This window comes from Salvelinus alpinus, chromosome 1 (assembly GCF_045679555.1).
Source record: "Salvelinus alpinus chromosome 1, SLU_Salpinus.1, whole genome shotgun sequence".
NCBI lineage: Eukaryota > Metazoa > Chordata > Actinopteri > Salmoniformes > Salmonidae > Salvelinus > Salvelinus alpinus.
Genome location: NC_092086.1, coordinates 112,386,773 through 112,405,978, shown reverse-complemented (window position 1 = coordinate 112,405,978; position 19,206 = coordinate 112,386,773). Strand labels below are relative to the sequence as shown.

Sequence of the window (19,206 nt, the reverse complement as noted above, 5' to 3'; positions counted from 1 at the left end):
TCTCCACTGAACAAAGGAACAGGATTCCATTTACCCCCCCACCCTAGCCTGGGGTTGACCAATCACAAGTCCTTGCAGTACAACTGGCCAACGGCCAAATAACAAGTATCCTGCTCCCGACTCAATGTACAGAGCATAGCACACGTTGCTCTGAGTTCAGGAGGGACATTCCACAGATTCTAAACAGCTGTTGAACTGAAACTTAACACCTATTTACAATTCCCTATTGACCATTAGTACTCTAGTTTTCAGTCCTCTCATCCTCTCAGTTGTGTATTTATCTTCTAAATATTCTTATAGTAAGCATTTCACGGTTGTATTCGGCGCATATGACAAATAAAATTAGATTAGATCAACCTATTCAAATGACCTCACGTGTAAACCACCGACCACAATCCAAATCTAAATAAGGTTCAGGTGTGCAGCAGGGGGGTTTGGGGAGGGGAGGGGGGTCTGCTCTGTCTGTTTCAATAGGCTAGAATGTGATGTATGCCATCTGCAATCGGTTGTTCATTTGATTTGGTCGTGGCTTATGATGATTTCCTATCTAGATGTTCAAAACAGTACTGTATTGCATATGGTTCTATATCATAATGTAATTTTTTTTAAAGTGGGTTATGTAAGGACCTTGATTTCAATATTCTTCTTTGCGCAAAACTAGTGCCTAGTGTAGGGAATATTTGATATCCTCCGAATTCACTGGGTTTTGGCAACGCGTTTCACTGCCACCTCGTTTGTTCCTCGGTACTTTCCGTCGTGAGTCTGAAAAAAATGGCGATCCATCAGTGAGCCACGTTGGTATTTTGATAACATATTTCTAATAACGATATTCCTTTTAACACCGAAAATGAATAAAATAATGTCGGGTCGACACAACAACAAATTGCCAAACAATCTGCCGCAATTGCAGAACCTGATCAAGAGAGATCCACAGTCGTACACGGAAGAAGTGAGTATATAAAACGTAGCTAGGTTACGCATGCCGACTAGCTAACGTTAGTTTGACTAGTAAACAAACTAGTTGGCTAACTTGCTAGTTATCAGCTTTACATTTAACTAACATTAGAAAGCAAGCTATGTTGTGGGATCAATTAATGATGTCATGAATCATATATCATATATTGCTCACGTTAATTAGCTAGATTACTATATTTGATAGCATTACTAGATAGCTAACGCTAGCTAGCCAGCTATCTAAACTAGCTAACTAGTTATATCTTAGGTCAATTTTAGACACCATTTATTCATTATCTAATGTATTAATAAACTGTGTCTAATGGCAGTCAATAGCGACACAGCTTGTGGGATATCGCCCGACCCGTTGTTGTACATCTTTTACCAGCACGTGTCCCTCGTTGGACGGTATGTTTTCCGTAGACGGTTTTGATGTGGCCTCTAGATCTGCATGTCTTTGATTGATGTGCATTCCGGATAATACACACGGCTCGTACATAACGCATCCTCCATTCAGGCTGTAATGGCGAGCCGCCGGGGGGGGACAGGGAAATGTGTACTATCATAATAAAACACAATTTTCCATCACATTTTCGGAAAACTTAAGTTGCACACCCGTGGCTGAATGCGGCAATAGTGTGCAATTGCAGTCCGCAATTCGGGGTGTTCCTACATATGGACATTCCAGGAACGCCTCCTCAAAAGACACTGTAACATGCCCTCCGTTTTTAACCGAACAGTTCCCTACAGGCGGGCGAAGGACACTGTCTACCGGTCGCCCCCGCTAGCACACCAGGCCAGGGCAACACCGTGTACTAGCTAGGTTGATAGTTGTGCCCAGTGGTCTAAGACAATGCATGTCACTGCAGTACCTGGTTCGAATCCAGGCTGCATCACATCCAGCCATGAATGGGAGTCCCATAAGGCGGCGCACAATTGGCCCAGCGTCGTCCGGGTTACAAATAAGAATTTGTTCTTAACTGACTTGCCTAGTTAAATAGTTTATTAAAGGTTAATTCAATTAAAATTTAATTAATTAAATAGTTAGCTAGCCAACTGTTTCGCTCCCGTACCAGAGTCCTCCTTAGAACTAGCTGGTTAAGCTAGCACACAGTCCCTCGCTGCCGCCTGCCGAACACGCACAGTGCCCGACAGGCGGGGGCGAAGGACACTGTCTACTGGTGTAAGGCTACCGTTGTCGCCCCTGCCCCTCCTTCTGTGGTGGTTGTAACATGTAGGCTCCCCGAACATCCCTCTGCTGATTTTTTATGTCGTTTGCACCGCCAAGCAGAGCCCAAGAAAGTATTAAATCCAATTATTTAATGCTACCACCCCCTCCAAATCAAAACAAACATAGATTCTAATCACACACCTGTCTGTGTTTCACACCTGTTTGTCTAGCTGATTAGCCTCACAATACATTCAGCAAACATGCTGCTGCAGACAGGAAGTAGAATGGAGCGTGTGAGCGCAAACATTGACATCCATGTTTGGTTTTGATTTGGAGGGGTGGTGTTGGCATCAAACATTTAATACTGTCTTGGGAACTGCTCGGCGACGCAAACGACAATGTTTCCATCAGAACTATCTACCAATTACGGTTACCATCCAACGTGGGACACGTGCTGACAAAACAGGTACAGCAACGAGTCGGGCAATATCTCACAAGCTATCGCTATGGAATGAGCGAAGACTGAAAATTACTGTTAAAATACCTGAATTTACTATTTAACTGTATACGTGACGAAGAGCTTTCTAGGCCTGGCTACATATTTTATACAGTCAGTGACTATTTAGCTAACTATGTCATTGCTTAGTAGTAATACATCAGACTGTAATACCTCGCTGGTTATAAGGACAAAATCAGCGGACAACAGGTGGAGTAAATTCAGATTAAGTTTACTCAACATTCTTCTGATTTATAAAAGGACTGTTCAGAATTTTGGACCCTATAAATTAGAGATGAGAGTGGACGCTTATCCAGTCCAAACTCTGAATCGGGAGAGGCTAGCTATATCAATTCCTGCTGACTTGATTACGTATTTTTTCACGAAGATCGTCTTAATTTTCTAATCTACAGTTCCTGCAACAATATCGACACTACCAGTCCAATGTCCAGATCTTCAAACTCCAGCCTGACAAACCCAACAAGGAGCTGGCAGATCTGGTCATGTTCCTTGCTCAGGTACGATCATCACTCTCAAATCTAGTCTTATAAATAGTATGCCAAATTAATAAAAATAATAATATTTTGGATATAAATAAATAATAAATAAAACAAACGTGAATATAAATGTCACGTGAGTACCCTAGTTGGGGGGTCGAAGCTGTCTCAAATCAGGAAATGTCTGTAGGCCTGCTGTATTTGTGGATCTTATTGGAAACCATAAACTGTCCATTATTTATAGATCGCCAACTGTAGACACAAGTACACTGCTGATGTTAATCCTGATGGGAAGCTATCGAGCTAAATCCACTATTGTCCTGTTCCAGGTTGGACACTGCTATCTGCAGCAACTTGCCTCTTTCCCTCAGGAGTTGACTGATCTCCTTATGAATCATCATACAGTCCTCGAGCCTGATCTACGGATGGTAAGAGAATAAATCAGCAGCAGATATTTTCTCACCCTTGTCAGCTGTTAAAAATAGGTGTATTTAATTTTTTTTGTTGTTGTTGTTGCGTGTTTCTCAATCGCTTAGACATTCTGCAAAGCCCTGATTCTGCTGAGGAACAAAGATCTGATTAACCCCACCGGTCTTCTGGAGCTGTTCTTTGAGTTGCTGCGCTGTCACGACAAGCTCCTCAGGAAGGTGAGCCCGGAGTGTCTCTCTGTCTCTCTGCACACCGGTATTGTTATTCCATTTGTATGGTCTGTCTCCAGTGTCAGTCACGGTCTGCCTCTCGCTTAGTCTCCTGTTCGTCTCTTCCCAGACGCTGTACTCGCACATTGTGCATGACATAAAAAACATCAACTCCAAACACAAGAACAACAAAGTCAACACAACATTACAGAACTTCATGTACACCATGCTGAGAGACAGCAATCCTCTAGCAGCCAAGATCTCGCTAGATGTCATGATTGAGTTGTACAAGAGGAACATCTGGTAAGTAACATGCCTTGGCTCTGTGCTAAGTATCTTCAAAAACACGTCACCTGATATACATCTTTTTTATTTCCTTGTTTTCCGTTTACAGGAATGACGCCAAAACTGTTAACGTGATCACGACAGCATGTTTCTCCAAAGTCACAAAGATCCTCGTGGCAGGCATGAAGTTCTTCCTGGGCAAAGATGAAGATGAGAAGAGGGAGAGTGATTCAGAATCTGAGGCATGTGTACACCACACCACATAGGGGAGGGGGGGTGAACATTTTGATTTGATTGGAGGAGAGACTTCCTTGCTCCGTCAGGTCTAAGCCAATCTCTTATCTCCAGGAGGAGGGTCCGTCGGCTAGAGACCTGATGGTGAGGTACTCTACAGGGAAGAAGACATCCAAGAACAAGAAGAAGATGGAGAAGGCCATGAAGGTCCTTAAGGTACGCTGAGAGTCCTGTGTTTTTTATTTTACTGAAGATACACTTTAGCTGGTTGGTTGTTAGTTAATGAATCTTTAACTTGATGATTCACAGAAACATAAGAAGAAGAAGAAGGTAGAGGTTTTCAATTTCTCTGCCATCCACTTGATTCATGATCCTCAAGGTATGTATGGTCACCCTCAAAAGCACACGCCTTTAAACTAAACTACATCTGGAACTTATTTTATGTCTCTCTATTCTGGTTTTCCTAAGAAATATTACATTTTTTTGCACAGAATTTTCAGAGAAGCTACTAAAGCAGTTGGAAGACTCTAATGAGCGTTTTGAGGTGAAGATCATGATGATGGAACTAATATCCCGACTGGTTGGTATTCATGAGGTAAGAAAATGAAATGATATGAACAGTGCAATTATTCTACAATGTAAAAAATAAAGACATTCACGTTGTTATTTCTATTCTTCCCACAGCTCTTTCTCTTCAACTACTATCCCTTTGTACAGCGGTTCATTCAGCCCCATCAAAGAGGTAAGCTCTAAGCGAGGGCTCCTCTTGTAATTAAAACCTACAAATCAAATGATGTCACATGCGCTGAATACAACCGCTGTAGGCCTTACCGTGAAATGCTTACTTACAAGCCCTTAACCAACAATGCAGTTTTAAGAAAATAGAGTTTAGAAAATATTTACTAAATAAACTAAAATAAAAAAATATATAAAGTAACACAATAAAATAACAATAATGAGGCTATATACAGGGGGTACTGGTGCTGAGTCAATGTGGGGGGGTACAGGTTAGTCGAGGCAATTTGTAAAGTGACTGCATGGATAATAAACAGTGAATATCAGCAGTGTAAAACAATGGGGGGGGGGGGGGGCAATGCAAATAGTTTGGGTGGCCACCAAGGAACTTGTAACTGTTCAGCCCTCCTTTTCCAGTAGTCCACGATCATCTTCTTTGTTTACGTTGAGGGGAAGGTTGTTGTCCTGGCAACACACTGCCAGTTCTCTGACCTCCTCCCTATAGGCTGTCTCATCGTTGTCGGTGATCAGGCCTACCACCGTTGGGTGGTCAGCAAACTTAATGATGGTGTTGGAGTCGTGCTTGGCCACGCAGTCGTAGGTGAACAGGGAGTACAGGAGGGGACTGAGCATGCACCCCTGAGGGGCCCCTGTGTTGAGGATTAGCATGGCGGCTGTGTTGTTACCTACCTTCACCACCTGGGGGCGTCCCGTCATGAAGTCCACTATCCAGTTGCAGAGGATGGTGTTTAGTTCCAGGGTAGTTCGCTTAGTGATGAGCTTTGAGGTCACTATAGTGTTGAACGCTGAGCTGCAGTCAATGAACAGCATTCTCACGTAGGTGTTCCTTTTGTCCAGGTGGGAAAGGGCAGTGTGGAGTGCGATTGAGATTGCGTCATCCTTGGATCTGTTGCGGCGGTATGCTTATTGGTGTGGGCCTAGTGTTTCCGGGATGATGGTGTTGTGAGCCATGACCAGCCTTTCAAAACACTTCATGGCTACCGACGTGAGTGCTACTGGGCAGTAGTCATTTAGGCAGGTTACCTTCGCTTTCTTGGGCACAGGGACTATGGTGGTCTGCTTGAAACATGTAGCTATTACAGACTCGGTCAGGGAGAGGTTGAAAATGTCAGTGAAGACTGTACAGCGTTTTTTCCCCAGCCCCATCAAAGAGGTATGTTCTAAGAAAGGGCTCAGCTTGTCATTCAAAACAAGCGTGCAACTAGTCATGTTTCGTTTTTTAATAGAACTTGAGTTGAAAATCATATTTATGTTCTTCTTTCTTCTCCAGAGGTCACCAAGATACTCCTGTGTGCTGCCCAGTCCTCCCATCAACTAGTTCCACCTGAGATCATCCAGCCTGTCATCATGACCATAGCCAATAACTTTGTGACAGACAGAAACTCGGGAGAGGTGATGTGTGTTGGGTAAGGGAGTCACTTACACCTATGATTCCTCTGTAACCTGGTTGGGTGGCCATTGTAAAGTCACTCACACCTATGATTCCTCTGTAACCTGGTTGGGTGGCCATTGTAAAGTCACTCACACCTATGATTCCTCTGTAGCCTGGTTGGGTGGCCATTGTAAAGTCACTCACACCTATGATTCCTCTGTAACCTGGGGCCATTGTAAAGTCACTCACACCTATGATTCCTCTGTAACCTGGTTGGAGGGCCATTTTAAAGTCACTCACACCTATGATTCCTCTGTAACCTGGTTGGATGGCCATTGTAAAGTCACTCACACCTATGATTCCTCTGTTACCTGGTTGGATGGCCATTGTAAAGTCACTCACACCTATGATTCCTCTGTTACCTGGTTGGATGGCCATTGTAAAGTCACTCACACCTATGATTCCTCTGTAACCTGGTTGGATGGCCATTTTAAAGTCACTCAACCTATGATTCCTCTGTTACCTGGTTGGGTGGCCATTGTAAAGTCACTCAACCTATGATTCCTCTGTTACCTGGTTGGGTGGCCATTGTAAAGTCACTCAACCTATGATTCCTCTGTTACCTGGTTGGGTGGCCATTGTAAAGTCATTCACCTTCTGCATGTGATTGTTACCATGGATACTGTATATAACACTGTTATATACAGTTGAGATTTGTACAGCATCAGTTATTGGTTAATAACATGGATATATAGAGTAACAGAGTGTGGGACTTGCTTTGTACAGCATCAATGCCATCAAGGAGGTGGCAGCTCGTTGTCCCCTAGCCATCACAGAAGAGCTGCTCCAGGACCTGGCTCAGTACAAGATGCACAAAGACAAGAGTAAGTAGTCTGTCCTTACAGGAAGTAGTCTGTCCTTACAGTAGTAGTCTGTCCTTACAGTTGTAGGCTAACATGTCTGTTTTGAATCTTTTTCTCTTTAACCATGTGGCTAAAAGAGATTATTCATCATGTGTCACAATTAAAACAATTCAAAGGGTTTCAATGAGGGTTATTTCAATGTCATTTTTAGATGTGATGATGTCTGCCAGAGGACTCATTCAGCTCTTCAGAAGCCTGGATCCAAAGATGCTGCATAAGAGAGACAGGGTATGTTGCTGAGACCAATGTAATATACATTTAAAATTATCTCAACATCGTCATGTTTTTCCCTCCCTCGTTCCAAGGCCCATATACTAGGTGGTTCCTCTGTGTGGAAGTCCCCTCGGGGCTGAGGTATGCTAGGCTCCTCCTCCTCTATGTGGAAGTCCTCTCAGGGCTGAGGTATGCTAGGCTCCTCCTTCTCTATGTGGAAGTCCTCTCAGGGCTGAGGTAAGCTAGGCTCCTCCTCTATGTGGAAGTCCTCTCAGGGCTGAGGTATGCTAGGCTCCTCCTTCTCTATGTGGAAGTCCTCTCAGGGCTGAGGTATGCTAGGCTCCTCCTTCTCTATGTGGAAGTCCTCTCAGGGCTGAGGTATGCTAGGCTCCTCCTTCTCTATGTGGAAGTCCTCTCAGGGCTGAGGTATGCTAGGCTCCTCCTTCTCTATGTGGAAGTCCTCTCAGGGCTGAGGTATGCTAGGCTCCTCCTCTATGTGGAAGTCCTCTCAGGGCTGAGGTATGCTAGGCTCCTCCTCCTCTGTGGAAGTCCTCTCAGGGCTGAGGTAAGCTAGGCTCCTCCTCCTCTGTGGAAGTCCTCTCAGGGCTGAGGTATGCTAGGCTCCTCCTCTATGTGGATGTCCTCTCAGGGCTGAGGTATGCTAGGCTCCTCCTCTGTGTGGAAGTCCTCTCGGGGCTGAGGTATGCTAGGCTCCTCCTCCTCTATGTGGAAGTCCTTTCAGGGCTGAGGTATGCTAGGCTCCTCTGTGTGGAAGTCCTCTCAGGGCTGAGGTGCTGTGAAATGTCATGGAGGCTGTGCTAACTGATAACTTAACCATTGCGTTGTTTACTAGGGTCGACCCACAGAGTTGTCTACCGATGCTAAGATCCAGGACTATGGCGAGATGGGTGCCAAGACCTACATCCCTGGAGCAGAGGTTCTGGAGGTGGAGGAGAAAGAGGAGGGAGAAGAGGGGGACGGTGGTAAGGATTGGATCGTGTTTCGTCATTATTATACAACTGGAAACTTCTACCTGTTTGGTTTTTGCTGCAAGGACTCTCATTTTTTCTTTGCAAGGACTGTATTTCCAAGATGCAATAGATGATGTTCTGTGTGGAAAAAAATTGGTTGAAATATTGATGATTTGATAATTTCTTCCTCTGCGTTTCCTCTTCATCATCTAGATGGCTGGGAGAGTGCCAGCAGTATCAGTGGTGGTGATGATGATGAGGACGGAGAATGGATCAATGTTCACCACTCCTCTGATGAAGACACCGCAGAAATGGTATGGTTCTGCATCAACCCCATTGTCCGTTAGGTGTTCTGGGTTGGTGACCTGATTTTGAAAAGCTGGGCTGGCTCGCGTTCAATTGAGCACACCGTAGCAAAACAATTTGTATCAGAAAACTAAAATGAGCACTTCTTATTGGACAGGTTAAGGTTGTCCCTCCCTGTTTCTGTCCGTTTTCTGCCATTTGGTGCGGAATGAACACTACCCTGGTGATTAGTGTTCTGATTGGTGAATAAGGTGTTTTTATTGGTGAAAAACATGTTCTTATTGGTGAATAACGTCTTCTCGTTGGCCATTGTATGTGTCTCGCCCAGGCTGAGAAGCTGAAGAGTATGGATCCAGAGGAGAGGAAGGCCAAGGCAGCAGCGGTCAGCTCCAGTCGACTCCTCACTCAGGACGACTTCAAGAAGATCCGTCTGGCTCAGCTGGCTAAAGAGGTCAACGCTGCCCCGGGCAAGGGACAGAAGAGGAAGATGGTGGAAGATGATGATGGTGAAAGGTCAGTCTTGTTTTCTTGTTATTTTACCTCCGCTCCTATGATTAATATAATTCAAAACAGGGCCGACTTTTTGTTACAATGATGACTGTGGATCCATGTTTTACCTGATGGGAATATCTTATTTAAAATGCTTTGATGCTGCGTTTAGACCAAGGACGCAAAAACCGCCATACCAGTTGGTATAACGGGACAAGAAAGCAAGGAAGAGGGTGACGACAAAAGCACGCCAGCACGACGGTGTGCGTTGCTATGGTGATATCCGTAAACAAACAGTGCAAATGAACATCCGGTAGAAAACAACGCTACGGCGAAAGTTGTAATATTTTAACTCTGGCAGCAAGTCCCGTATACCGTGGCGGCTAGGGCTGAGCCCGTTTAGTCGACCGGGGCGATTGTTTGGTCGATAGTTGGTCGACCAAGATTTCTTGAGTCGAGCAGTAGCAAAAACGTGGTGTACAAGACACCTGTCTGATCGACTCCTGTCTGAGTGGACTGATCCAGGCCATGGTGATGGCACTGTCCATCACTCTAAGACATTTGCTACTGAAATTGTACATGGTTATATTACATAAGATCAATGGGGTGCAACACTAATAAAAAATATTATTATTTTATAGCAAATGAGCTTTCTCTCGCGTCGGATAGCGGTTGCTGTCCGCGGTTCTGAGACATCAGTACGCTGTGGATTTGGAGCCCATGTTGCTATGTGCATGACAGCAAAGTTACCCAGCATATTGGTGTTGAGAACAATGCAGCGGAGGCAGCGGAGGAATGAGGAGACCAGAAAACAGCCCTTGCCTTAATTGTCTAAGAAAAGAGAGGAGAGGGGAAACCCCAACTTAATTAGGTCTATAATCAATAGCCGGACTGTTAGGTGTGCCTGGCTTTATAAATCAACCACATATACAGCGCATTCTGAAAGTATTCAGACCACTTCACTTTTTCCACATTTTGTTACGTTAACAGCCTTATTCTAACATTGATCAAATAAATGTCTCATCAATCTATACACAATACCCCATAATAACAAAGAAAACATGTTTTTTAGAAATGTTTGCAAATGTATTAAAAATAAATTACATATCATATTTACATAAGTATTCAGACCCTTTACTCAGTACTTTGTTGCAGCACCTTTGGCAGCAATTACAGCCTAGAGTCTTCTTGGGTATGACGCTACAAGCTTGGCACACCTGTATTTGGGGAGTTTCTCCCATTCTTCTCTGCAGAGCCTCTCAAGCTCTGTCAGGTTTGATGGGGAGCGTCCCTGCACAGCTATTTTCAGGTCTTTCCAGAGATGTTCGATCGGGTTCTGGCTAGGCCACTTGAGGACGTTCAGAGACTTGTCCCGAAGCCACTCCTGCGTTGTCTTGACTGTGTGCTTAGGGTTGTTGTCCTGTTGGAAGGTAAAGCTCCTGAGGTCCTGAGCACTCTGGAGCAGTTTTTCATCAAGGATCTCTGCTCTGTTCATCTTTCCGTCAATCCTGACTACTCTCCCTGCCGATGAAAAACATCCCCACAGCAGGATGCTGCCACCACTATGCTTCACTGTATGGATGGTGGTCAGGTGATGAGCGGTGCCTGGTTTCCTCCAGACGTAACGAGTTAAATCTTGGTTTCATCAGACCAGAGAATCTTATTTCTCATGGTCAGAGTCCTTTAGCTGCCTTTTGCCAAACTCTAAGCGGGCTGTCATGTGCCTTTTGCTGAGGAGTGGCTTCTACCAGAAGTGCCTGATTGGTGGAGTGCTGCAGAGATGGTTGTCCTTCTGTAAGGTTCTCCTATCTCCACAGAGGAACTCTGGAGCTCTGTCGGAGTGACCATCGGGTTCTTGTTCACCTCTCTGACCAAGGCCCTTCCCCCGATTGCTCAGTTTGACCGGGCAGCCAGCTCTAGGAAGAGTCTTGGTGGTTCCAAACTTCTTCCATTTAAGAATGATGGAGGCCACTGTGTTCTTGAATACTGCAGACATTTCTCGGTACCTTTCCCCGGATCTGCGCCTCGACGCACAGTCATGTCTCAGAGCTCTATGGACAATTCCTTTGACCTCATGGTTTGGTTTTTGCTCTGACATGCACTGTAATCTGTGAGACCTTATGGTGTGTGTCTTTCCAAATCATGTCCAATCAATTGAATTTACCACGGGGTGACTCCAATCAAGTTGTAGAACGTCTCAAGGATGATACATGGAAACAAGATGCACCTGAGCTCAATTTTGAGTCTCATAGCAAAAGGTCTGAATAGTTATGTAAATAAGGTATTTGTTTACATAACATTTACAACCATTTCTAAAAACCAGTTTTTGCTTCGTTATTATGGGGTATTGTGTGTCGATTGAGACATTTATTTTATCAATTTTTAGAACAAGGCTGTTACGTAACAAAATGTGTTAAAGGTGAAGGGGTCTGAATACTTTCCCAATGCACTGTATCTACAGGACTGATCCTGCTTGTGTTGCCGGTGAGTGTTTGTTTAATAGCCTACTGATTCTGTGAGCACCAAGCCTCACACAACATGTCAGATAAACAATTCCACAAATTTGTCTGTCTGTAGTCTTTGCTATGGTGTAAAAATAATAATTTTAAACTTTTTTTTGTTTTTGTTGGAACAGCCTCTCTGGAATAACTTATTTATTTAGTGTTTACACTGTTCAAATTGTCAAATTATATTTATAATAATAACCTTCTTGATCTCCTTGTTATTATCGTTAGTAGGCTTAGTATATCAGTCTTGTTATAACCACTATCGAGGTGTAGGCCTTAGAGCACATCCTGTTTAGTCTTAATACCGTAACTTACTGAGGCCTTTATTTCAATGCTTGTGTATCAATCATTCATTCGTTCATGTCATTACACAGCATAGAAGTCATTAATGATTTGATATGCAATCAAGCGTTTTAGTCTTAAAATAAAATAAGTGACCCTCAAATAAATAGCGTAAACAATAGCATTCACGAATGCGTGCTTTCCAAAATGTTTTACTTACGACAGTCTCTGGTACGCTTCATTTATTTAGTGTTTACATTATTCCAAACGTTCAGAAAAGTATATTGTAATCGAACAGGACCTGTTACATTTATTCCACACATTTGACTTCCCCTTTATCTCCTGAGCAACCAGTAAACATTCCCCCGTTTTGAGTTTGTCACGTCATCTGCATCTATTTTGCTGTCACCTTTTTCTGTGTTCAGAGTTTGTTAGCATATCATAACCACATGAATACATTTTTGTTAAGGGTCAGGACCTATTGCAGGGGTACGCCACTACTATTTTGAGAAGGTCCAGTGACACAAATGTCCTAGGTGACAAAGGTCCGGATGGTTATCGTCCTTTATCGGCGCTGTGGTACAGCGTAGTAACAAACACAGTCGTCTACGACTTAGGAAACATGTTGTTATATAAAATGTACATTAAATGAAACTACCTTCTTTTTTTATTAATTACAACTTATTTTGAATGTAAACATGTGCAACATTGCATCAACATTGCTGAAGAACAAAAAGTGGTTGCATAATTGTCTGTGCAAAAAGTGCACTGTGAATCATTTGTACACGCACCCAAGGAATACAAAAAATAAATTATTTAAATAAAATAAAGTGCATGTTTTCTGGAGAACGAAAAGAAGGATCTGAATGCAAAGAACGTCACTTTGGGTCATGCAATATTTTACCAATATATGGCCAAGATAACACAGCTAATCACGACGCAATGCAGAGTGCCTGGATACAGCCCTTAGCTGTGGTATATTGGCCATATACCACAAACCCCTGAGGTGCCTTATTGCTATTATAAACTGGTTACCAACCTAATTAGAGCAGTAAAAATAAATGTTTTGTCATACCCGTGGTATACGGTCTGATATACCACAGCTTTCAGCCAATCAGCATTCAGGGCTCGAACCACCCAGAGTATAATCATGTCTAAGTCATTCTGGGCCCTGCATTAATGAGAGAAATTACACTTTCTGTCTCCTGCCAAGTCTTTGAACTTTGGCACAAATGGTGTGAGAACAACGTTAGAGATATTTGGAACTCACTCTGGGGCGACCGTCACGCTGCGGAGACCGTTTTAGATATTTGGAACTCACGCTGGGGAGACCGTCACGCTGGGGAGACCGTTAGAGATATTTGGAACTCACGCTGGGGAGACCGTCACGCTGGGGAGACCGTTAGAGATATTTGGAACTCACGCTGGGGAGACCGTTAGAGATATTTGGAACTCACGCTGGGGCGGCCGTCACGCTGGGGAGACCGTTAGAGATATTTGGAACTCACGTGTGAAACGGTTAATAAAGTTAATTGTGGAGAAGGCTGATTCACAGCTGTATGTGGAGCGAAACAGGATCAGGATGTATAGTGCCAGTCTCTTGAGAACAGAGACATCAGCTGCAGGTACCATCTTTTCCCCAGGAAGTGACCGGGTCACAATCACCAGCCTACTCCTTCACACACATTTGAATCAACTCCATTTGCAGTGATGTAACATCTACCCATCTGAAGATCTGTTTTGGTTCATTTGTGACCATGAAGGTGTTCTGGATGAGCACCAGCAGTTCTCTTCCAACAGTGAAGTCATCAAAGTGAGCCTTGAAGTTGATCTATCAGATTCTGGATGAAATCAACATGGTTGGGAACATGCTTGCCTCTGAGTTTGTCCCCAAAATATTGGGGAAGAGGACAAGTTCTCCCTGTAGATCATTCTTGAAAAGCCTAGATTTCTTCTGGAAAGCCCGGACTGCTGTTATCATATGACACACGGTTGTCCCTTACCTGTAGCTTAACATTCAGTTGATTACGGTGTGATGTAATGTCGGTCAAAAATGCAACTATTTTCATCTTCTGAAAACTTAAACTGAGTTGCCTTGTCACTCTTTTTTGCTCTGATAAGAAAGTTTTGATTTCCTGCTGAATGGCCTAAAAGCATTCCCAAACTCAGCCTTTGCTGACATTGTTGTCCAGTAGTAGGTCATCACTGGCATTGGCCTCTCAAAAAGTTGATCAGTTTCATCATCGTTGTCATGACCTCAGAATACTCTTTTCCCAGACTGGCACACAGGACAGATTGATGGATGAGGCAGTGATATGTCGGGTTAGGGTGGTCCTCTTTCAAATGTGTAACCAGTCCCCTCCTTCCTGTCATGGCTGGAGCTCCATCTGTGGTGATGGAGACCCCTGACTTCAGATCTCTCCCCGTTTTTGTCAGCATCTCTTTGATGGCATCATGGATATCCTCTCCCTGTGTGTGTGCTTCTAGATGTGTTAAGCCCAACAGCTCCTCACAGAATTCCTTCTTTGTTTCATTATAAAATCTGGCAAACACCAGAAGCTGGGCATTATCAGTGTAATCTGTACGATTCATCCACAGCTAATGAAATGCATTCTGAATGGCCTCTTTAGGTTGTGAAGTTAAATCTTTGGCTAATATTTCAGTTCTCCTCAATGCTGTGGAGTCTGACAGTGGGATCTGTTTGATATTTTTCTTTACCTTCAAGCAGTGGTGTCAAGCAACTTCACACACGCATTCTTGTACCATCTCAGCATTTGAAAAAGTTTTGTGTTTTCCCAAAACCCAAGGTATCCTCAGTGAGAACACTCCATCCATTGCAAGTTGTTGGTCTGTCGGGGGGAATTGACAAGGACTTTGGTGCAGCTCTCGTGTTGGGATTTGAGTTGGTTAACCTTGTTTGTTCTGACCATGTTCAGGGGATACATCTGATCCAATTTACTATGCCTGGTGTCTTAATGGCGCTTAACATTTGGCACTTTCACCAGAGCTACTGACTCACTGCATATCAGGCACATTGGTTTTGTGTTAGTTGAAGAAATACTGTTCCGTCCACTCGTCTTTGAATATACGGTTTTCAGAGTCAACTTTTTTGTTTTTTGTTGAACAAGCTATGTTAACAAAGATACTGGTAACAAAGATACTGGTAACAAAGATACTGGTAACAAAGATACTGGTAACAAAGATACTGGTAACAAAGATACTGGTAACGAAGCTCCTATCTGTGATATTTACAGTTGAATCGCTGTCAAATCTTTCTGATTCTTTCTGCCTGCTTGTACCAAGTTTCCACAAAAGATATTTGGATCAATGTGATTGGGTAAAACGCAGCCTGTTGTATTTGCATATAGTCACGCGATTGGATTAGATGGGGCACTAGTAGAGGTGGCCGTTGCGTCGAGAAAGTGAAAAAGACCCAGTTGATTATTTTTAGACAGTTTAAAAAAATATATATATATATATATATTAACTATTCTATAACAAAATGCTATGTTGTCTGGATTGACCCTTCTCTGGGTCCAGACCCGGACCGCCAGTTGAGTTTGGTTGCCCTCTTGGTCACGTGCATGCGATGCATACGTGTGTCACGTAAAGAGAACAAGGTTTTAGGGAGTGTTTTTTTCCCCCTAAACAAATTAGGGATTTCGCTAACAACTTTTCAGTCAGCTTCAGCAACACGGACAGCACGATAAACACTGTTGATGTTCTGTGGTGGTCGTTGCAGCAGGGAGGAGAGACGGACAATGGGTGCTAGTTACAGTCACTCGCTGTCTTTTTTTGTTATTTTTTTTTTACACAGCACAGCAAGTCTGAGCCCAGCCTGGCACAAATCAATTACGGTCGGACTCCCTTTAGTCTTCTGTGTGTCTAATTATTTCATCAAACAGTGTGCTTAAAGCATCAGACAAGCTCAGTGCATATAGTTGATTTGATTAAAACACAGGATGTGTCAATTATATGGAAAAATACACGTTATAGAATTTCGTCGAAAGACAAGAACAGACGATTCTCGGTCGACCAAGATTTTTTTATTTAGTCGAGGACAGTCCTAGTGGAGGCTGACGGCATTCACTGCCAGCCGCAATGGCATTTACCGCTGTGCTCTCATTGAAAACAATGACATCCGGTTCGCTGTCTACCTCGTACCATCTAAACGCAGCATAAGTGTGATAAACACTCATGCAAACTGTTGGAAATAGTTTAACTGCCATTTTTTGTGTGTGTGTGTGTGTGTGTGTGTGTGTGTGTGTGTGTGGTGTGTGTGAGCATCTTAACTAATAACATGTCAAACCGTTTTCAGAGGGGAAATCCTTACCTTGAGAGACATTGAAAAGCTGCACAAGAAACCCAAGGAAGACAAGGAATCAAGACTTGCCACTGCACAGGTGACAATCTCAATCAAGAACATGTGCTGAATTCTAATGATCGTATTCTTAGGATTTCAGGAGATCATGTGGTTTTGTTTTGACGGTAGGCTGGCCGCTCAGACAGGAAGGAGTTTGTGAAGAAGAGGAAGGAGAAGCTAAACCCGTTCGCTTCCACCAGCAACAAGGACAAGAAGAGGAACAAAGACTTCAGGATGATGAGACACAGTCGAAACGTACGGACCAAGAACAAGAGATCCTTCAGAGATAAACAGGTACATTAAGTTTGTTTTTTTGTGTACAGCATAATTGGAAAATGTGTGTTTTTGTCAGTATTATTTATCTCGATGTTGCATTTCTCTCTCTTTCTCCATACAGATTGCTCTAAGAGATGCACTCATTAAGAGAAAGAAGCAATACAAATAGCAATGTCACTGTATGCCGTGGACTCTGGTTCCTAAGGACATTATGGCTTCCGTGAACTTGGGCTGTTAAATGAAGATGGGGAATGGGTCATTTTAACGTGGTCTGTTAAATCATGCTGGGTTTTTTTTTTTTCTAAGGTAGTAGGCTGTAATCACACTGCCTTCTATTAAAAGATTTACCATCAATCGTTTACTCCCTTCTCCTATTTGCTCTTTTGTTCAGTTTGCTTCATATTTCCATACACCTTTTAATGTGAAGATTAGATTATGTTCCTGCCAACAAATGAAATGTAACTCCTCTAGATTGACATGATAGACAATAAATAAATGCAGACAGGATTTAAATGTCAAGATTTCCAGGACAAACACACATATATATAATATAGGGACAGATCAGTCTACTTCATTACGATGCCACCTTCAACCCCTACAAGTAAAGACAGTTTTGAGTTGTTGTAATGCTTCTCTCAGCTGGAATTCATTCACACTTAACTGGTATTTAGAATTCAATCAAACATTCCTGTTCGTCTATTATGATGCACTTTTCTTTTAGACTCATAGAAGTCCCCCAGTTGGGCAGAGACTCGTAGAAGTCCCCCCAGTTGGGCAGAGACTCGTAGAAGTCCCCCAGTTGGGCAGAGACTCGTAGAAGTCACCCAGTTGGGCAGAGGAGTTTGTTATTTTGGATCTTGTTTTGGGTGTGTTGTCTGTAGCATCACCATGACGAGTATCTCCACAGTGCTTGGTATGGGCATGATGCCTCTGTGTCAGTACGTCTACACACATGCCCAGGGTGGAGGCAGGCACCATCACAACACCATACTTTAATATAGGTAATGACCGTTTCTGTTTTCCATTCTGTTTCTTGATGTTTTGAATCTTTGTCTTCAGTCTCACTCGCTCCCTTTTTCCTCTCTCTGACTACTCAACCTTTTCCCATGGAGAGAGTCGTTTGATAAACTCTGTAGGTCAGAGACTGTAATAAGAATCTTCAAATGCACTGGAATGGAATAAAAGTTTTACCAGTATAGGAGGAAAATAACCTCCCTCAACGTCAACAAAACGAAGGAGCTGATCGTGGACGACAGGAGACAGTAGCGAGAGCACGCCCCCATCCACATTGACAGGGTAGCAGTGGAGAGGTTGAAAAGCTTCAAGTTCCTCAGTGTGCACATCACTGACAACCTGAAATGGCCCATCCACACAGACAGTGTGGTGAAGACGGTGCAACAGCACCTCTTCAACCTCAGGAGTCTGAATAAATTTGGCCTGGCCCTGCACACCCTCACAAACTTTTACAGATGCACCATTGAGAGCATCCTGTCGGGCTGTATCACCGCCTGGTACTGCAATTGCACCGTCTGTGAACGCAGGGCTCTACAGAGGGTGGTGCAGTCTGCACAACACATAATTGAGGGCACACTGCCTGCCGTCCAGGAGATCTACAGCACCCGGTGTCACAGGAAGGCCAAGAAGATCATCAAGGACCTCAGCCCCCCGAACCACAGACTGCTCACCCCGCTTCCATCTAGAAGGCAGAGACAGTACAGGTGCATCAAAGCTGGGACCGAGAGACTGAAAACCCGTTATCTTCAGGCCATAATAGTCACCATGAGCTGGCCTCCACCCAGTACCCTGCCCTGAACCTTAGTCAATGTCACTAGCCGGCTACCACCCGGTACCCTGCCCTGCACCTTAGAGACTGCTGCCGTATGTACATAGTAACATAGTGAACACTAGTCACTTTAATTATGTTTCCATACTGTTTTTAACCACTTCATATGTATAAATGGTATTCTAGTCAAGGCTCATCCTATATAACTACTGCTGTACACACCTTTCCTATTCATACACTGTCCATACCTACCATTATATATAGTACATGTGTATATATATTTATATTTCGAACTCTGACATTGCTCGTTCTGACATTTATTTAATTTCTTGATCAAATAGCACACAACAACAACAGGCAGATATTAATTTGTTTTTGCTCACTTTAATTCATTGTACAGAATGCAAACAGGTGACTGACATTTCGACGTCAAGCTGTCGTCTACACTATTCCTGACCATTGCACTCATATTTATAGCCTAGTGGCCCAATGAGACACAACAATGTAAAGAAATCCCATTTCTGACACCAGTGTAATGAAACAGCAGGGAGCAGGTCTCGAACCCTCGACCTTCTAGCCCGAAGTCCAGCGCGCTATCGACTGTGCCGCAAAAGGACGCTCCAGCGGCAGAGTCGATTTCCGCGCTTATAAACCTAGGGTCGTTACACTACTAGAATGATAATGTTTCAA

The 19,206-nt window shown here is 43.5% G+C and overlaps 1 protein-coding gene across 1 annotated transcript; it reads left to right on the top strand.

Moving 5' to 3' along the window:
• Positions 1 to 498: 498 nt before the first annotated feature.
• Positions 499 to 17,094, top strand: sdad1 (SDA1 domain containing 1). The gene is made up of 19 exons (XM_071341820.1): positions 499 to 949; positions 3,035 to 3,139; positions 3,448 to 3,546; positions 3,655 to 3,765; positions 3,887 to 4,059; positions 4,151 to 4,283; positions 4,390 to 4,491; positions 4,585 to 4,654; positions 4,767 to 4,870; positions 4,960 to 5,017; positions 6,302 to 6,437; positions 7,190 to 7,287; positions 7,478 to 7,554; positions 8,393 to 8,522; positions 8,724 to 8,824; positions 9,145 to 9,329; positions 16,413 to 16,497; positions 16,587 to 16,751; positions 16,855 to 17,094. Exons 1-19 carry the CDS (start codon positions 848 to 850, stop codon positions 16,900 to 16,902), a joined length of 2,082 nt encoding a protein of 693 aa, XP_071197921.1. The 5' UTR covers positions 499 to 847; the 3' UTR covers positions 16,903 to 17,094.
• The last annotated feature ends 2,112 nt before the right edge of the window (positions 17,095 to 19,206 follow it).

Excerpts from the sequence above, each read along its gene's own strand:
- sdad1 (XM_071341820.1), top strand. The coding sequence starts at position 848 with ATGAATAAAATAATGTCGGGTCGACACAACAACAAATTGCCAAACAAT. Across the intron at positions 3,766-3,886 it reads ACGACAAGCTCCTCAGGAAG|ACGCTGTACTCGCACATTGT; the intron begins GTGAGCCCGGAG and ends GTCTCTTCCCAG. Across the intron at positions 8,825-9,144 it reads ATGAAGACACCGCAGAAATG|GCTGAGAAGCTGAAGAGTAT; the intron begins GTATGGTTCTGC and ends TGTCTCGCCCAG.